At 34.5% G+C, this 17,217-nt stretch overlaps 1 protein-coding gene across 2 annotated transcripts in view; it reads right to left on the reverse strand.

Moving 5' to 3' along the window:
- LOC128858111 (b(0,+)-type amino acid transporter 1) overlaps positions 1-17,217 on the reverse strand; it is a 103,799-nt gene that overhangs the window by 13,135 nt on the left and 73,447 nt on the right. For both annotated transcript variants that reach the window (XM_054094100.1, XM_054094099.1), the window contains exon 3: positions 4,441-4,542. In XM_054094100.1, coding sequence (XP_053950075.1) covers positions 4,441-4,542 — 102 coding nt within the window. The remainder of the gene's footprint in view (positions 1-4,440; positions 4,543-17,217) is intronic.

Here is a 17,217-nt window from a genome sequence, read left to right on the forward strand (position 1 = left end):
ATAAATCGGCCGAAATTCCAGCAATTTCGCGTTCAATATTGGCTCTGAGCTCACAAATCGTCGCCGGCTTGTTACTGTAGACCAATGACTTCACATAACCCTAAAACGGGACGGCTTGTTAAATGGACCGTAAAATGGCCGTAATGCTCTTAAAGTAGCAGTAACAGAACGATTATTTGCATAAAAAAATTGCACGATTTGCAATCGTTGCTCAAGTGTGTAGCGTTCCATGATGAAATGTATACTAATGAATTTTACAAATGACAAGCGAAAAATAAAAAATATTGCGTCGTTCGCCCTCCCTATCGGAAAAAAGTTGAAGCGCACCTATTGAATACCCCTGTATTTCATTATTTTGAATTATTACGAGTATTAGAGATTTGCCTTTTCTATTATTTGGGTGTATCGTGCTCGAAGCGGGCTTCGAACGCGGACACTTCCGAATATTCACGCACCAAACCATTCAGCTATGGCGGCGATCTTCTACCAAATAAACAGAAAATAAATTCCCATTCCAAAGTATGTGCTTAATTTCAATATCAAAAAGAAAGTCGAAAAAGCACGCCAACCTGTATGTGCGGCAACTCGTCAATATTGCTGAAGGTTCCTTCCGTGTATTGTTTCGATATCAGTGGTTTTTTAAAACTTCTTGAATAGTCGAAATTATCGCCTGTTCTATTAAAGGTAAAATGAAAAATTTTGCTACATTGTTACGTACACACGTACCTATGTTTATGTCTGCATTTGTAAGTACATAGCGCTCCTGATTTGTAACAAATTGGTATACAACCGGCGCACAATTGACAAATGGGCGCCACAACCATATGCAACGAAACACATGCACATGAATGCATTTCTGCTTGATCATGTGTATGTACATTCATACATACATACATACATACCTGCGTAGGTATGTATATCGATGCACGCCAGTAACATTGTTCGACCCCGGCCAACAGTGAAATTATTGTCAATTTGCCAACGAAAAGCATCACATAGAATCCACAGGTCTGCAGGTACGAGTACATATGCACGTAAGTATTTACTCTACTGAGCTTACATCCATAGATACATACTCACATAAAAACATGTACTTATATATGGTATGCAATTTTTTAGGAATGATTTAGACGTTAATCATGTGCAACATAGCTGTATAAAATGCGACGTAAGTAAATTAACAAATAAAATGCGCTTGCAGGCGAGACGAAGTATTAAATATTATACATACTTTTAAAATACCTACAAAGTAATCAACTCTTAGCAAATTTTAATGCGATTTAAGAGTATTTTGTTTAACAAGTGCAATAAATTTCATTGTGGGTGGAGAGGTAAAAATTTTGTTTCGGTCGTTTGCCGCGTTAAGCTTCATAAAAAATCGATAAAAAATTTAAATGACTTCATAAATATGCGCACATAGATACATATATGCTTGCATGTATGTATTATTTGCTTAAGGTAGATTTTCTTATTGACTTTTACTCGTATCAGAGTTGAGAAGTACTAGCTTTCAAATGTTCAAACTTCAGTCATTCTAATACCCAATATAATGCACTTGAAAAAAAAAAATATATTTAAATTAAAATTTGTTTACCAAATTGCAAAAAAGTATTCGATACAGTAGTCCATTCATGCTATAGTACATACATATATTGATAAATATTTGTGTAGGTATTTCAGTAATTTCTATTTATTTATTGCAAAAAGTAATCACTTAATTATACGTAGATTATATTATAAGTTTTCTCAACGAATAACAGGGGGATATTGTTTTTTTTGTTGTTATTTTGTAAAACCAAGGGTTAGAGCACTTCCTTTAAGATATGTAGATATTTAATTCGAAATAAGCTCAAACAATGAGTTTCCTTTGAATTTTTAGTACGATTATTATCCATTTCCATATTATAGGTTCGTTGGAAAGTAATGAACGCAAAAATAAAATAATATGATTTTTTAAATGAAATTATATTTTTTTTAAATTATATCATTATTTTACTTAAATTAAATTGATATTTATTTATATTTATAGAACAAATAAAGTTTCATTTTTCTTATTTTCTTTTTTTTGCGGAATATTACAATTTTTAAGTAAGTGAATTTTATTTTTTCGAATTTCTATCACCAGGAATTCCAACAGGGCATTGCAAATTGAATCATCATCCTACTACATTGAGAATATACTCCAATGGAACTTGCAGGTTCTGTAGGGTTAGAAAGAAAACTGCCGGACATGTACTGGCATCGGGCTCAGCACTGATGCATAAGCGGCACAATCACCTGGGTAAACATTTTTTGTCAGAGAAGGAAATACTACTCAATAAAATAAGACAAATACTAAAATGTATGTAGGAAATTGGGCTTCGAGAAGTACTCTGAGTCCTTGAAGGGGACACGATAGATCTTTCAGATCGCAGTGTTAAATCCGCTCATAATAATAATAATAAGAGTAGTTAAAAAATATTAAAAAAAAGTATCAAATAAATCTCTCTGCACTAATTAGGACACGCTGATATTTTTCATACACAAGTGACATATATTTTCTTTTTTAATAATTTTATTATTTTTATTAATTCTAGTTAAGACTATTTTTATTTAGAACTCAGCGAAAGAAAAAAGGGGAATTTTCGATGGCAACATTGCCGGAAAATGACAGCTCATATCTATGCTGATTGAAAAATAATGAAACTTCTAAAGGGAAGAACAAGAAAGGCTGAATGCAATGCTGAAATTGAAATTTGCATAGGTCGAGCCAAGGAGCGCCAAGAGATTTGGTGGCTCCCAAAACACTCAGGCTAAAAATCCCTTTGTATTTAGAGCTCTGGAAAGCCGATAGATAGTAAAGGGGGAAAGGAGAAAAGTATCAGAGAAAGAGATAGGAAGTAATAGAGATAGAGACAAAGATAGTAAGTCCTGTGAGAATTTTCCAGATTCTTTGGCAAATCTGTAAATATCCTCCAGTTTTAGAGAACGAATATTACTCATTCTCACGACATCGGAACCCAAAACTCGTAGCCTTGCTCTAGCAAAGGTAGGACACTCACAGAGAAAGTCCTCAGTGATATCCGTCTCCTCCAAGCAAGACAGGCACATTGGGTCCTCAATGATTTCCAATATGCTGATCCCATGGGTTGTGTCCTATAATAATACCGACCATCAACCGATCGTCTTCCCTTCCAAGTTTTAATAGAAAGTTTGACAGTTTTCTGTCCAGACTTGTCACAAAACACTTTGCTGTTCTGCAGCGTTCTAGACCGGACTATCGCTCTTTATGTAAATTGCATACATAATAGCTGATCCAGTTCAGGATTCCTGTGGAACTGATTCCGATTATTGGCTTTGGCCCTTGTGGGGGAACCGCTAATCCACGGTTGGCCAATTCATCGGCAATTTTGTTTCCTTGAACACCGGAGTGTCCCGGAACCCATATAAGTACAAGCCTGTTCTGGCTAGCGACAGAATTAAGCTTCTTCTTACATTCTTGAACAATCTTTGAGGTTTGTAACGCGTTCTTCAGGGCCTTCAGTGTAACCTGACTGTCACTGAAAAATCCAATCTGTTTCTCGCTCCATCTCCTCTCGATTATCCATACGGCTACTTTCAGGATGGCAAAAATTTCCGTTTGGTAAACAATTGCCATTTCGCCCATAGCAATGCTAGTTTGCATTAACATTGGTTTGGTATTTCGGAGCAGTTTGAGAAATTTCAATTTAGGATCATTTTAAATAAATAATTATTTTCTAGTATCAGGGCAACTAATACCCGAATTTGTTGCCTGCGGCCCATTTTTTACTGACAAAACTATCCAATAAGCAAATCAGCTGTTCATTAACTCGCGTAACAACCGGCTGTCACACTACAATTTTATTCAGAATTAACTACCCCGGTAATCCCGATTAACGCCGCCGTTTGTCTAGGCTATAAGATACTAGCTTCTTACTATATCGTTCGTTCCCCTTTTTAATGGAAGCGCTACCAGATGGCGAAAAATATCACAGAGTGGGCGAGACTTATTGGAAGAAACATTTGACGGCAATATAATTTCACCTAATGAATCTGTCAATTCAGCTTCACGATAAATCAACTCCTCCTTTTATCAGAAAAACCAGCCTCTGATTTGAAATTCTGCTCTAAGTTATATTTGTTATATCGCATAGAGTCGATATATTTGATCACTAAAATTGTTTGTATACTTTTTTTTTTGTTTTGTGTTTTGTTCAGCAAATAGAATGTTATTGAAACTTGAGTTGTTGATGTTTACATTTCCTGCGAGGGTTGCATATTTATCATTAGCTACATACATGAACATGTCAATCATTTGCGAAAAGTCGGCACATAATATAACGGCGATTCCAAATTGCTATTATATTTATTATTATTATTATTAATACCATTACTATTGCGCTATTTTTTTTTTTTTCGATAATTGTAGCGATTACTTACCCAACAACGAGAGCAAACCACAGGCCAGCCATATTATAAAGCTAACACCAACGGAACCAGTACGAACTAGTAGACCTGAAGGCGACACAAATATTCCAGACCCTGCAATTGGAAATTTATTTGATTTATAAAATTGTGTCATAAATATTTAATGAAATGGAATGACAATGTTGATGTGAATAATTTGATATATACGTACATATGTATTGTACATAACACTATATGACAATATGGGACGAACAAAAGGCCAGTATAAATTACGGTATGACAATTACGAGAGAGGAGGAGCTGTAAAAGTAGAATATAGGACTACCTACCCTTTTGTTCCTAAACGTCAAAATTTTAGTTTTGATTTGTCAATTTTTTAGTGATTTTGGTGCTTTAAATTACTAGGTGGCGCAAAATTAATCATCCAATTTTGTTTCTGAAGAAATGTTTCACTAAATCTTTAATTTGACCTTGGTGCACTCCATTGCTTGTCTGTTTGTATACTGTAGATGTTTAGTTCACAAATGTCAAATCTGTTTGACGATATGACGCCATTTACAAAAATTATAAATCTTCCTAATTTTTCGTATAAAATTACATTTGCCATTAATATTATTTTCAGGGGTATATAATACAATTTAATGGCGTACATTTGTAAGGAAAATTGTAACCCACTATTGCTTACCCGTCTGGGTCATTTTGACCCTTATTTTTTAAAATCTGAAAAATATTAAATGTGTGTGGCTGATGGAGAGTTAAAGTATTCCACAAAAATTTTCACCGTAAAATTTCAGTTGTAGTCTTCTCAGACGATAGCGGAGGAAAAAGTGTACCATTAATTTGATGCTAACACTAAATTAGTGGTAAATTGTCTAAATTAATGGCAACAATTTTTGTATGTATAAAGATTATTTCAGAAAGACCTGATAATTTGAATTCAATTCAAAATTTGTTTCTCATGGCTAACAGTAGTAGGAATATATGTGTGGTATGTTAAAATTGTAATCATTTTTGAACAATTTTGTCTTTGAAATCAATAAAAACTAATTTCGCACAAAAAAGTTATGGTGTTTTGAATAGGTAACACTTCATATCGTTCACCCTGTACATAGCTATAGTCACAAACAATGAGCGCATAAGTTGGCATAAGAATAATTAAGTTTCATATTCCTCTGCATTCTATATACTAACAAAACTATAATATAATATCTACTTCAAATTACCTCTCTAGGAATCACCTCTCTAGCAATGTCCTTTTTATAAGTTAGTAAAAAAAACGTCTGTTTCATATATCGGCTTTGTTATGGGGCATCGCTACCAAAGAAAGCCAATATTAATTTGCCACATTTCACGACGTACGTATATCGTAATTTTACTTAACCAGCATATTCAATGCAGACTAACAAAATTAATCATTACACATCATCTCTTTTGAAAAAGGTTTGGTTTTGACGGTCAGTGTTATTGATTTAAATTTAGACAAAAGTTTAAAATTTGAATTTGAAGCAGAAATTTTTACTCCTAACTACAGTTCAACTGAAACTTTTGACTTAAATACATACTTGTATTTTTTAGTTTGGACTGAGTTGAGTTACTAAGTCAGGATAAGCCAACTCTTGCCCATAGGTAAATACATATGTATCTATATTTTTTCTTACGAGAATCAAGCATCGTAAGCCTTTACCGGTCAGTGTTGGACTTACCCCGAACTACACCTAACTACCGTCTAAACACCGATGTCCTCCCGATTTGAGCACTAGGCTCTACCTCAGTTACTCTTCGCTTGCAGTCCGCCAAAAGTTCCATTTACTTTAAATTTCCTACAGTTTCGTGTTTTTTTTTTTTGTGTTTTTTTCTTGTGTTATTTTTTGGACCTTATGAGCCATTTTTGTGAAACAATTAACCAAAAAAGAAAGATTTGTGGGAAAATAACTTGTGGATTTTGCACTATGATAACTCACCGTCGCACAGTCTCATCATTATCCGTGAGTTTTTAACCAAGAACAAAACGAATACTATCCAACAGCTATCGAATTCACCTGATATGACTCTGTGTGATTTTTTTTCTGTTTGATCGAGTCAAAAAACCACTACGAGGAGCACGTTTTAACAATTGAAAGGAAGTAATAGAAAAATTTAAGACGACTCTGATGGATATACCGAAAATAGAGCTCCAGAATTTTTTCGGGCAAATTTAGATCAAATATCAATTGCAATTGATGGGGAGTATTTTGAAGCGATAATACCACTTTTGAGGAATACATTTTTATTTTGAGTTTTATGAATATGTTCGAGGAAATTTTTTGGATCAAGGTGGTATCTACTTCAAAAGTGGCACAATAAAATTAAAAAAAATTGAAGTTTCATATTTTTGAGATTCATAGTGCATATATCAACTCGGTTTTTGTTGTAAATTTCTTACAAAATATAGTAGTTAAGCTCCCCGTCATGCTTGCAAGCCACTGGGTTAAAAAAATTCTTTAAAGTTTCCGGGCAAACAGAAAATGTTGAGCTTTGTATCTTTTAAAGATTATATCAGATACGTTCATAGTGTACGAGTATATGAAAATTTGCCGCTTTTTGTACTCGAGTTTGACCTTTGGGTAACTTTTTAACTAACTTTTAGCTTTTTGGTCATTCACACTATGATCAACTAAGCAAATCTGAAATTTATTTGTGCTAAATATTTTTTGCTTTCAAATTATTAAATACAAAACCTTTTTTTCTATTACCTTATTATTTTTTTTTTTTTTTTTGTGTAGTGCGAAAAGTAGTATAATGCAGCTGTTAGAATTGTTTTTGAATACAAAAAAAATTAATTACTTTGGCAAATAAGCGACTGGTGTGTAAAGGGAATGCGAAAAATACTCTAAACGGTTACTGATTTTGAATGCCTTATAAATTTGTACTCATGTCAAATTTAATAGCTGTGGCCCAGGTAGAGAACGACCTTGACAGAATGCATTTCAATGCTCCACAGCGTTTAGTTAGCAATTATATTTGACCTTCGGCTTTAAAAAGCAATAGACGCCATGACATTCAGAGCCAGTGCGTTCAACCACCATACAATCGTCTGCATGTGTAAATAGAAAATAGAGAAAATGTACAATAGTATGAGATATTTGCATGCATATAATATAAATGCATATATATCTCGATTAGAATTCGTTCTGCATATTCACATATGTACGTATAATACCATGCACTTTTCTCATATAAACTTTATTCGCATTTATTGTTCCTTTGGCGCCACTTGCACAGTCTGTCACCTGACACGCGATGCACAAAGAAGGTGTAGAAAATTAATGATTTTATTTTATTACAACTTTTTGTAACCCAACTTCAGCTATGAAACTATAGCCGCTCTCGCACAAAACTAACTTCGATGCGAAGTGCGAAAGAGTTGTTTACAAAATATGTATGTGCAACGCATTTAAAGCTCAAAGGGGGAAGAATCCGTTGCCTGTTGAGTAGAACAGAATGGATACGAGTATAAGCAACGCACCTCTTAAAACATTTTCACATTGAATGTTGTGTAAAATCTAAACCAATTCTTCTGCTGGATCATACAAACATATGTACTATTTTTTTCTGAAATATTATACATATATGTGTTAATGTTATATTTTATATATTTATCCAGTAAGTATAAAAAATATATCTATAAATAAATATAAAACTGACTTTTTTGCTTTAAATGCATAAAAGTTTTATTACCCATAAATCGCTGTGCAAAACTAGGAACTTTTTCTTGCATTATGATTTCACGCGCCATAGAACTTTTAAAATTTTTCTAGGTTCGCAGTTTTATAGTTTATAATATTTTAGTATAACAAAAGACAAATTTCGAGTGACTAAAAAATACTCTTGATTTCTAAAAATTTTTTTTCCGCTGAAGTGCCATGCCTTTTTACTTACAAAGCAAATGCTCAAATTATTTTATATGGATGAAAAACCTAGTACCGTCAACAAGCAATTGTCAAAAATCAAACAACTTGAAGTTTGCACTTTATCGTACTAAAATTCCATATGCTATAAAACTGCATTCCCAGGAAAATTCTGAAAATTCTCGTTAATAAGTTGAAAGTTTTGATGAAATTTTGAAAATTTCGGTGCTCAAATTCATATATATGTAGGTAGGTAGGTGAAATGGTTGAAGTGATATTCTGGCTCTACTCAAGTAGCGCTAAAGCGCCATTTTGATACCATTATGAAACCTCCAACAGGCAGATATCGACAGCCAACCATGATATAATGGAGAAGATTGATGGGATTTAGTTTGGCGCACTGCCCGACGCTGTCAAAGAAAGGAGCACCCAGGGATCTTAATCGTCTAGCTGCCAAGCCCGGACATTTACAGAGAAAGTGCTCAACAGTATTCTTCTCTTAAAAGTTCCCACAGCTTCTGCAATGGAGGCTAATTGATAACCCTAGCTTTTCCGCGTGTGTGCCGATCGTCCAGTGACCGGTAAACATTCATATATATATATATATATATATATAACTGTCACGTACACCCTTTTTGGATGTTTGGCCAAGCTCCTCCTCCTATTTGTGGCGTGCGTCTTGATGTTGTTCCACAAATGGAGGGACCTACAGTTTCAAGCCTATGAGGAGCTTTTTCATGACAGAAACACACTCGGAGGTTTGCCATTGCCTGCCGAAGGGCGACCGCTATTAGAAAAATGTTTTTCTTAATTTTGGTGTTTCACCGAGATTCGAACCTACGTTCTGTCTGTGATTTCCGAATGGTAATCACGCACCAACCCATTCGGCTACGGCGGCTGAATTATTGGGCAAGCACAGTAGACCACGTTAGAGGTCGAATAATAATAATAATAATATTCTTAATAAAAAATTCGCCATAATAGCGGAATATTGTCTTAAAAAAACATAATCTAAATACATGAATTAACACAAAAATAAATATAATATAGTATTTGTATGTATTTTGGCTCAAAATTTGCAAACAATTTTAGCAAATGCTAAAATTCTAAAATTCTGTACTTGCCTCCCTTCTATTAAATATATTCTTTATATTTCTCTATGAAATATCGCGCATGTATGCATTTACACCTAAAGTCCCAAGCATTTTTTGCTGCACAATACACACACATACGTACATACATACATGCACCCAGCTTATGCTCTTAATATCGAAATTATTTTGCTAAGGACAGGACTAACCACATACGTCAACTCTTTGCTTGAATTTACTTTCGTTTACTTATTTTTATTTTAATTAATTCTTCTCAAAGAAAATAGGAATGTAATATTCTTATATAAAAAAAATTTATTTGAGAGACAGTTTAATGGAAGGACGTAGATATATACATATACTTATATGTATGTATATGTGTGTTATTTCATTTCTTAAATTGAATTTATTTTCAATACTCTCAGCGGTATGCCAACTATTATGCTTAGAACATAAGTTTTATATTTACATAAATATTTCGCTAAAATTTTGTAAATATATCGGTTCCTCTATGTTCGGCACGTGGTGTATACAATTGGCGTAGTGATATAAGAGATTTCTCAGACGAAATTCAGCAAAATAAACTACGTATATAATATCTGTAATAGTAGCCAGCAAATAGACACCTACGAGTACGAATACTTATACGAGAATGTCGTAGATAACCTAAAACGCCGCCCTCCTCGCCATGTGGATTTCATAACTAGGAAACAGGAATTCATTGGCATTTTTTGACAATTCATTTGTTTTTTATTTAATTTTAATATTTTTTTTATTAAATTATAGTTCATTTTGCCACAAAAATCATATAAGTCAAAGCTTCAAACTTTGTGAAAATAAATTTATTCGAAATTTTATACATTTAAAAAAAATGTTTAGAAAAATTTCGAGTACGGCTTTTATAGCACATTGAATGAGTGAATTGTCATTCTGAGCGACAGTTCGGCGGTAATCAAGGCGTTACCATGCTTTGAGATCAAGTGCTTATGACTTATGCTCTGAGTACATCGAGCGAATCCGCCTCGTGTGGAACCCAGAACATAACTGGGAACAAAGTATGTGATGGCCTCGTTATTAATAGAACCTGTATCTTTCCTTGTCATGGGACAATACACTATCAAAGAGGAGCTTAGAAGCGAAGAGTTAAGGCTTCGAAGCATATGCTGGTACCAAACTGTGGGATACATCAAGCGAAGTTCTTACTGGGAGTATAATCAAAAAAGGTCCAGGCTACTCATAACCCTCGCTAAAAACAAACTGAGAATGCTCAATGGCATTCCCACAGGTCACTGCAGATTGTGCAGCCATTACGCACACCATCTTTTCGTATGCGATGCTATGCGAGAAAAACGATTAAATATTTCGGCCGGGTGTGGCCAGATGAAAAGTACATACGCTCAGCCCAAATTCATCTTAGGTTTATTGAGGGGGCTGGGTTTAGAAGAGGTACTGTAATGAATAGAGGGTACGAAAAAACGTGAGGTCGAAGTGCATACTTCATTTTCGCTCATTCGTTCACTTATAACTCATGGAATTTTGGTAAAATAAAGTGCAGGTTTAAAGTGGCTCAAAACTCGCGTTGATTTTTCACAATTTATTTTGCAAGTGGCCTTATGCATTTTTTCCTAATAGCGAAAGCTCGAAATTTTTTTTATATCGAAGAAAACACCCAACACCGTCAGCCAAAAAAAAAATTTTAAGAATCAACGCAATTTTTAAGCCACCCTTTTGCACATTCTGGTAATTCATGTAATTCATGGTAACCGGTAAAGTGAAATATGTGGCCCTTACATTTTAGACATATGATTTGTTCAGCAGTTCTACGGAAAAGCAGCAAGAGGAAACATTTTTGTGCACTATTCTTGGCGTAAAAGAGTTATTTAATGGGTCAAAATGTACCACAGAAATATTTGTCAGAAAATTCCACTATAAGCCACTTAATACATCAAAGCTCAAAATTCAACATCTTCGTTATCGAAAGCGCGAACAAAGAGAACATCCTATTACGAGCAAATTAAAAAAATGAAAAAAGACCTGTTTTTTTTTTAATCTCGCCGAACACGGTGACAGGTGACTAATACAATTTTCAGATTTTCTAAGCAAAGACTCAGGGAAATCAGAGAGTATGAGTAAATACCTGTGACCACCATTATGTTATGATGAAAGCCTATGCATTCTAGAACACGTCCAAGCCATCCACTATGGCTGATAAAGATCCCACATATTCCTTCTCCGATGCTGGTGCCAACCTCAAATTCCTAGAGTTATTGGTAGCACTTGAGTGTAATGATCTTAAGCTCACCAAGCAAGCTCTAAAGCCCAACTACTATGCAAGTTTTGGAATATATGTACATCTCATGCAACTGCTGCTTATTTTGGATCGTTTTAAAGGGATGGGATAAGCGCAAACGTATTAGTAAATTTCGCAAGGTGTTGTGTTACTCAATAAAAGTCCCGAACGCTGTTTCAAACTTCATAATAACGAAAAAATGTACAATTCAGTATTCAATAACTAAGGCAATCCTGAAGGACAGTCAAAAGGAGTATATATAATATATAAAATATAGGTCATCACATCAACGAGGGTCTTAGAGGCCATGACCGGAACGGAGAATGCCCCCCTATGCAGCAAATGATTTTCCTGACTAAAATGCAATATCATCATTATAAACAAATATTTAACATTATTAACAGATATTTTTTCTAAATAAACATCTACACATTTTAAAGAGAATTTTTTCGTAAACACTTACATATATTAATAGGACTATGAATAAGTTCGTGCGGTTTTTTTTCGAAATTTGAAACTTTATTGACGTAAAATGGTTACAAATTTAATATTCAAAATATTGTCCATCGCTTACTACTACTTTTTCCCATCTTTCTGGCAATTCACGGATTCCCTTTGTGAAAAATTCGGTCGGTTTTGCCGCAATCCACGAATCGATCCATTTTTTGACTTCATCGTAATTACGGAAGTGCTGGTCAGCCAGGCCATGTTGCATCGATCGGAAGAGATAGTAATCGGATGGCGCAAGGTCTGGACTATACGGCGGGTGGGGTAGGACATCCCATTTGAGCGTTTCTAAGTATGTTTTGACCACTTGTGCAACATGTGGCCGAGCATTGTCATGTTGCAAAATAACTTTGTCGTGTCTATCGGCGTATTGCGGCCGTTTTTCTCGCAGTGCTCGGCTCAAACGCATCAATTGTCGTCGGTAGACATCCCCCGTAATCGTTTCATTCGGTTTCAGTAGCTCATAATACACAACACCCAGCTGGTCCCACCAGATACACAGCATAACCTTCAGGCCATGAATATTCTGCGCCGACGTCGATGTTGAAGCATGGCCAGGGTATCCATACGTTGCTCGACGTTTTGGATTGTCGTAATGGACCCACTTTTCATCGCCAGTCACAATTCGATGCAAAAAACCCTTTCTTTTGTGCCGTTGAAGGAGTTGTTCGCATGCCATAAAACGGCGTTCAACGTCTCTTGGCTTCAATTCATACGGCACCCAATGGCCTACCTTTCGGATCATTCCCATGGCTTTTAAACGTTTGGAAATGGTTGATTGATCAACTCCCAAAGTTTTTGCAACCTCTTCTTGCGTTTGAGCCGGATCTTGATCGAGCAATTCCTCCAATTCGGTATCCATGAACTTTGGCGGCGCACCCTCGCGTTCTTCGTCTTCCAAGCCAAAATCACCACTTTTAAAGCGTGCAAACCACTTCTGGCACGTTCGCTCAGATAGAGCATGCTCACCATAAACTTCCACCAAGATACGATGACTTTCGGCTGCTTTTTTCTTCATATTAAAATAATGAAGAAGAATTCCCCGCAAAAACACATTATTTGGCACGAAATTCGACATTTTCAAGTGTGGTAAAAATATTGTTGTTTACGCTTCAAATAAAAAACTTATACTGACGTTTGTGCCTTACGACAGTAGCTCTCCAATGAATGTTTGGAAATGTGGATCGATGGAATAATAATCAAGTTACGCCACCTGTTGTAAAACCGTAACGAACTTATTCATAGTCCTATTACTTTTAGACATATACTGCTTTTCTTGTTTTTTTTTTTGTTGCTTGAATTCTACAATCCCTGACCTTCCAACACAGCTGGCGCCAGTCAACTGAAAATCCTTTATACATATTTCGTGATAATAGACGCGCATTTAATAGGCTTTGAAATATTGTGGGCGCCATAACCAAAAACAATCGTAAATTAAAAACAAAAAAATTCAAAATAATTACAATGGGAAAAAAGCTGGTACTAATACACAACGAATAAAAAGTAAAAATATATACATAAATGTATATAAGTAAAAAAATTTGAAGAATTCAATAGACCGAGTGCAGGGTCATGTTAATATTCATTGCTAATAGGTGTTCTTGAATAATCTTAGAAAATTATAAACTCATTGAGAACGGCGTTCTGTTAACTGCGCCAAATTATCGTGACAAAACGCACGAACGCAGAAAATTGTGTATAATGAAGTTCACAAATTTACTCTGAGTTGATACATACTATAAAAGCAAGCAAGTTGAGGTAGAGGTGACTTCAAAGCAATTTGGCAAATGTGTGTGCAGACATATACCTTCTCATTTTTGTTTCTTAAAAGGAGTAACTTTTAGTTTTATATAAGATTAAGATAAGATTATACATAAACATAGTATTTATAAGCACGCGATCGTTGTAGTGATGTGTGAACTTATAAACTTTTAAGTGCTTGATGGATACATATGTGTGGCTGGAGGCACAAAGAACATCCACCAAGCATTCAGTACTAGTTCTGCCAGTTAAATAGTTAGCCCATCTCATCCGCTGTTTAATGTTTTTCAATAAGGGTCTTTCGAAAGTGACTCCCTCGATCTGTTGAAAATATTGCTGCTGTAGCGCAAAAAGTTGCATTCATGAATTGACTGTTGGGTGGATTTTACCTGTAACCCGTAGACGTGCTCATGGTGGACATTTAAATGATGCCACTCTTCACATTTAATTGCTAGGAGCCGTAGTTTGAATAAAAATAGTGAAAACTGAAAGAATCTCAATTCTTACATGTTTTCTTCTAAAACAACATCTAGGTGCGTCTAGCTTTGAAGACGATCCACGTCAACGACCTCCAAAAACAGCAACAACACCAAAAATCGAATCCGAAAAATACAGGAGCTCTAGAGATCTAGACAGGAAGCTCTAGACATCTCATTGGGCAGTGCAAGCAATACCTTGACTGAAGTCTTGGGTTTCAAAAAGCTGTGTGCACAATAGGTGCCGCATTCGCTAACAAAGGAACAAAAACAAATTAGAATGCATTTTTCTTAGCAACATTTAGAGCGGTTTCAAATGATTAAAGCGGATTCTTGTTCATCGGTTCATCATTATGGATGAGGCTTGGGTCTATCATCGTGATTCTAAATCAAAGCAAGAGGCTTAAGAGTGGTGTGAGCCTGGTTAATCGGCTCCGAAACGAGTTCGGAGGCAAAGAGATGTTAGCATCAGGTTTCTGGGATCCGAAGGAAATTTTGTTGGTAGATTACTTGCAAACTGGTAAAATAATTAAGCCTTATAGGTAGACCAGGTGAAGGAAAAAATTCGTGAAAAAATACCCAATTTGCAAAGAAAAAAATTTGTTTTCTTTTCAAGACAATGCACCGTGTTACAATAGCATTTTGGCAATGGTTAAAATCGTATTCACCAGATTTGGTCCCTTGCGACTTCCATCTGTTTCCAGACCTAAAAAAATCATGCGTATTGATGTTCAGGCAGACTTTACTGAATAATAAAGTATATTTCAAATCATAAAATTGTGCTTTTCTTATCGAACTGCAAAACTGATTGAAAAATCTAGTAGTAATAATGACACCAATAACTGTATTTTTCTACTAAATTAACAGAAAACAAAAAATATATCATGAAAAACATGTGACTGTAGTAAAAAAACCACACTGCATAAATTGTTTGAATGCCTGTAGGTATTTCAGCGATATAAATATAATAAATCATTTCCCTCTGAAGCTACCCCTATACTTTCTGATTTGTATATCGTCTTTATTTCTAACTATAGTTCTATTCCTTCTTCGAAAAGCAGACGGTGCACTCTGAGTACTGAAAGTGCCAGTCGGGGATTGAAAAAAATTGCGCCGTGAGGTCACAAGCTATAACCTTCGGATAGACAACTAATAGGCCACTAAAGGCACTCTTTCAGGTGTTTATAGGCTTTTATTGCTTACCGGAGCTTAAACTTTAATACTTACATTTTTGAACTATGGAAGAATTGAATTTTCTAAGAAAAATATTTAAGGCATTAATAAAGCAGGTATTTTTAATTTAAGCTTCCAAAAAAATTTGTTTTACTTCATAAATATTAAGGTACATATGTTAGGGTGTCTCATCAAAAAAATTTTTGGTTTTTCCATCCGAATTATAAAACTTGTTTAAGACTTTCGCTAAATTATTTCGGAAAAATATTAAAATCGATTTGAAAATGCCTTTAAAAATCATAAATAAAATTATTTTACAAACAATTTTCTAGAAAATCATTTCAGATGATAGAATAGCTTAGCTTAAGTCTATATAAAAATGTTAAAAAAATACTTTCAAATCGGCAACTTTTATAAATCGTAATATTTTTTCGAAATACTTTGGCGGGGTCTTAAAATAAAATAAATTTCGATGGAAAAATTGTGCCGTTTTTTTCTGTTTGGATAGTGATGCACCCTAATGCGTATATATATAAACCTGCCGACTTATATAATACTATAATTTATTTTTTTTAATAAAAAAAAAACAATATATAAATATGTTTATCTGTATATTATATACAAACATAAATTTCAGCTTATTTGACACACCCATCTTTAGTATGATATGTTAGGTTATTAAAAAAGTAAGTTTATTATTATGATATCTTCTAGACTTGCATTGCTTTTGCAAAAACAAAAAAAACCAGAAATGAATGGTTTGGAGATAGTCATGGGATCTATTATTTTTTTGTTGTTGTGTTTTTTTTTTTATTACTACGTGCGTTTTCTTCGCTTGCCAAAACACCCACGCATGAAAATGAGTGTAAAACATTTGCTAAACTCATTTTGTGTAAATTTTTCAATTTAGCGTTTGTCTTTCCTTTTGCCCTCTCTTTCTCTCTCTTTTCATATATTTTATGTTTTTTCTTTTAATGTCCCAATTTCACGCTATTTACTTTTGATCATATTCGAGCTATTCAAAATTTTAGTGTTTTAAAACTGAGATTCACACACTCTTATGTGCATGTGCGTTAATATGTTTGTATATATATTTGTTAGCAATTATGCGTACAAATTGTAGTGGCGAACAAGTGTATTCACTTCGAGGTGACGCTTATTACGTATACGCAGTGGATAGTAAATCAGTAAGAATCGCCAAGAAGGGATTAGAAAAATATCTGCTCTGGTTTAAGTCGGTATTCAGACAGTATCCAATAGTGACTATTAATGACTTATTAGCAATTCTTGGCCCCTACTGCGACTAATGTCTCAGCAATTATTAAAAAAACTAACACTAGAAAAAATTTGATTTTATATAGCTTTAAAAAATAAAAAGAATATTTTGAGTATTTTATTTTGGCTTTTATGCATCCCCTTGCTTGTCTGCTTGTATACTGCAGCTGTTTAGTTCATAAACGTCGATATGATTGACGTACGTCTTTTCGATAGGATGATTAATTTTGTGCCACCATGTACGTTAGGTTAGGTTTTTGTGGCAGTCGGTTTAGAATAGCCACCTCACTTAGACCATGGAGCTCCGTTGTTGTTCCATGGAGGAACAC

This window comes from Anastrepha ludens, chromosome 3 (genome assembly GCF_028408465.1).
Source record: "Anastrepha ludens isolate Willacy chromosome 3, idAnaLude1.1, whole genome shotgun sequence".
Taxonomy (NCBI): Eukaryota; Metazoa; Arthropoda; class Insecta; order Diptera; family Tephritidae; genus Anastrepha; species Anastrepha ludens.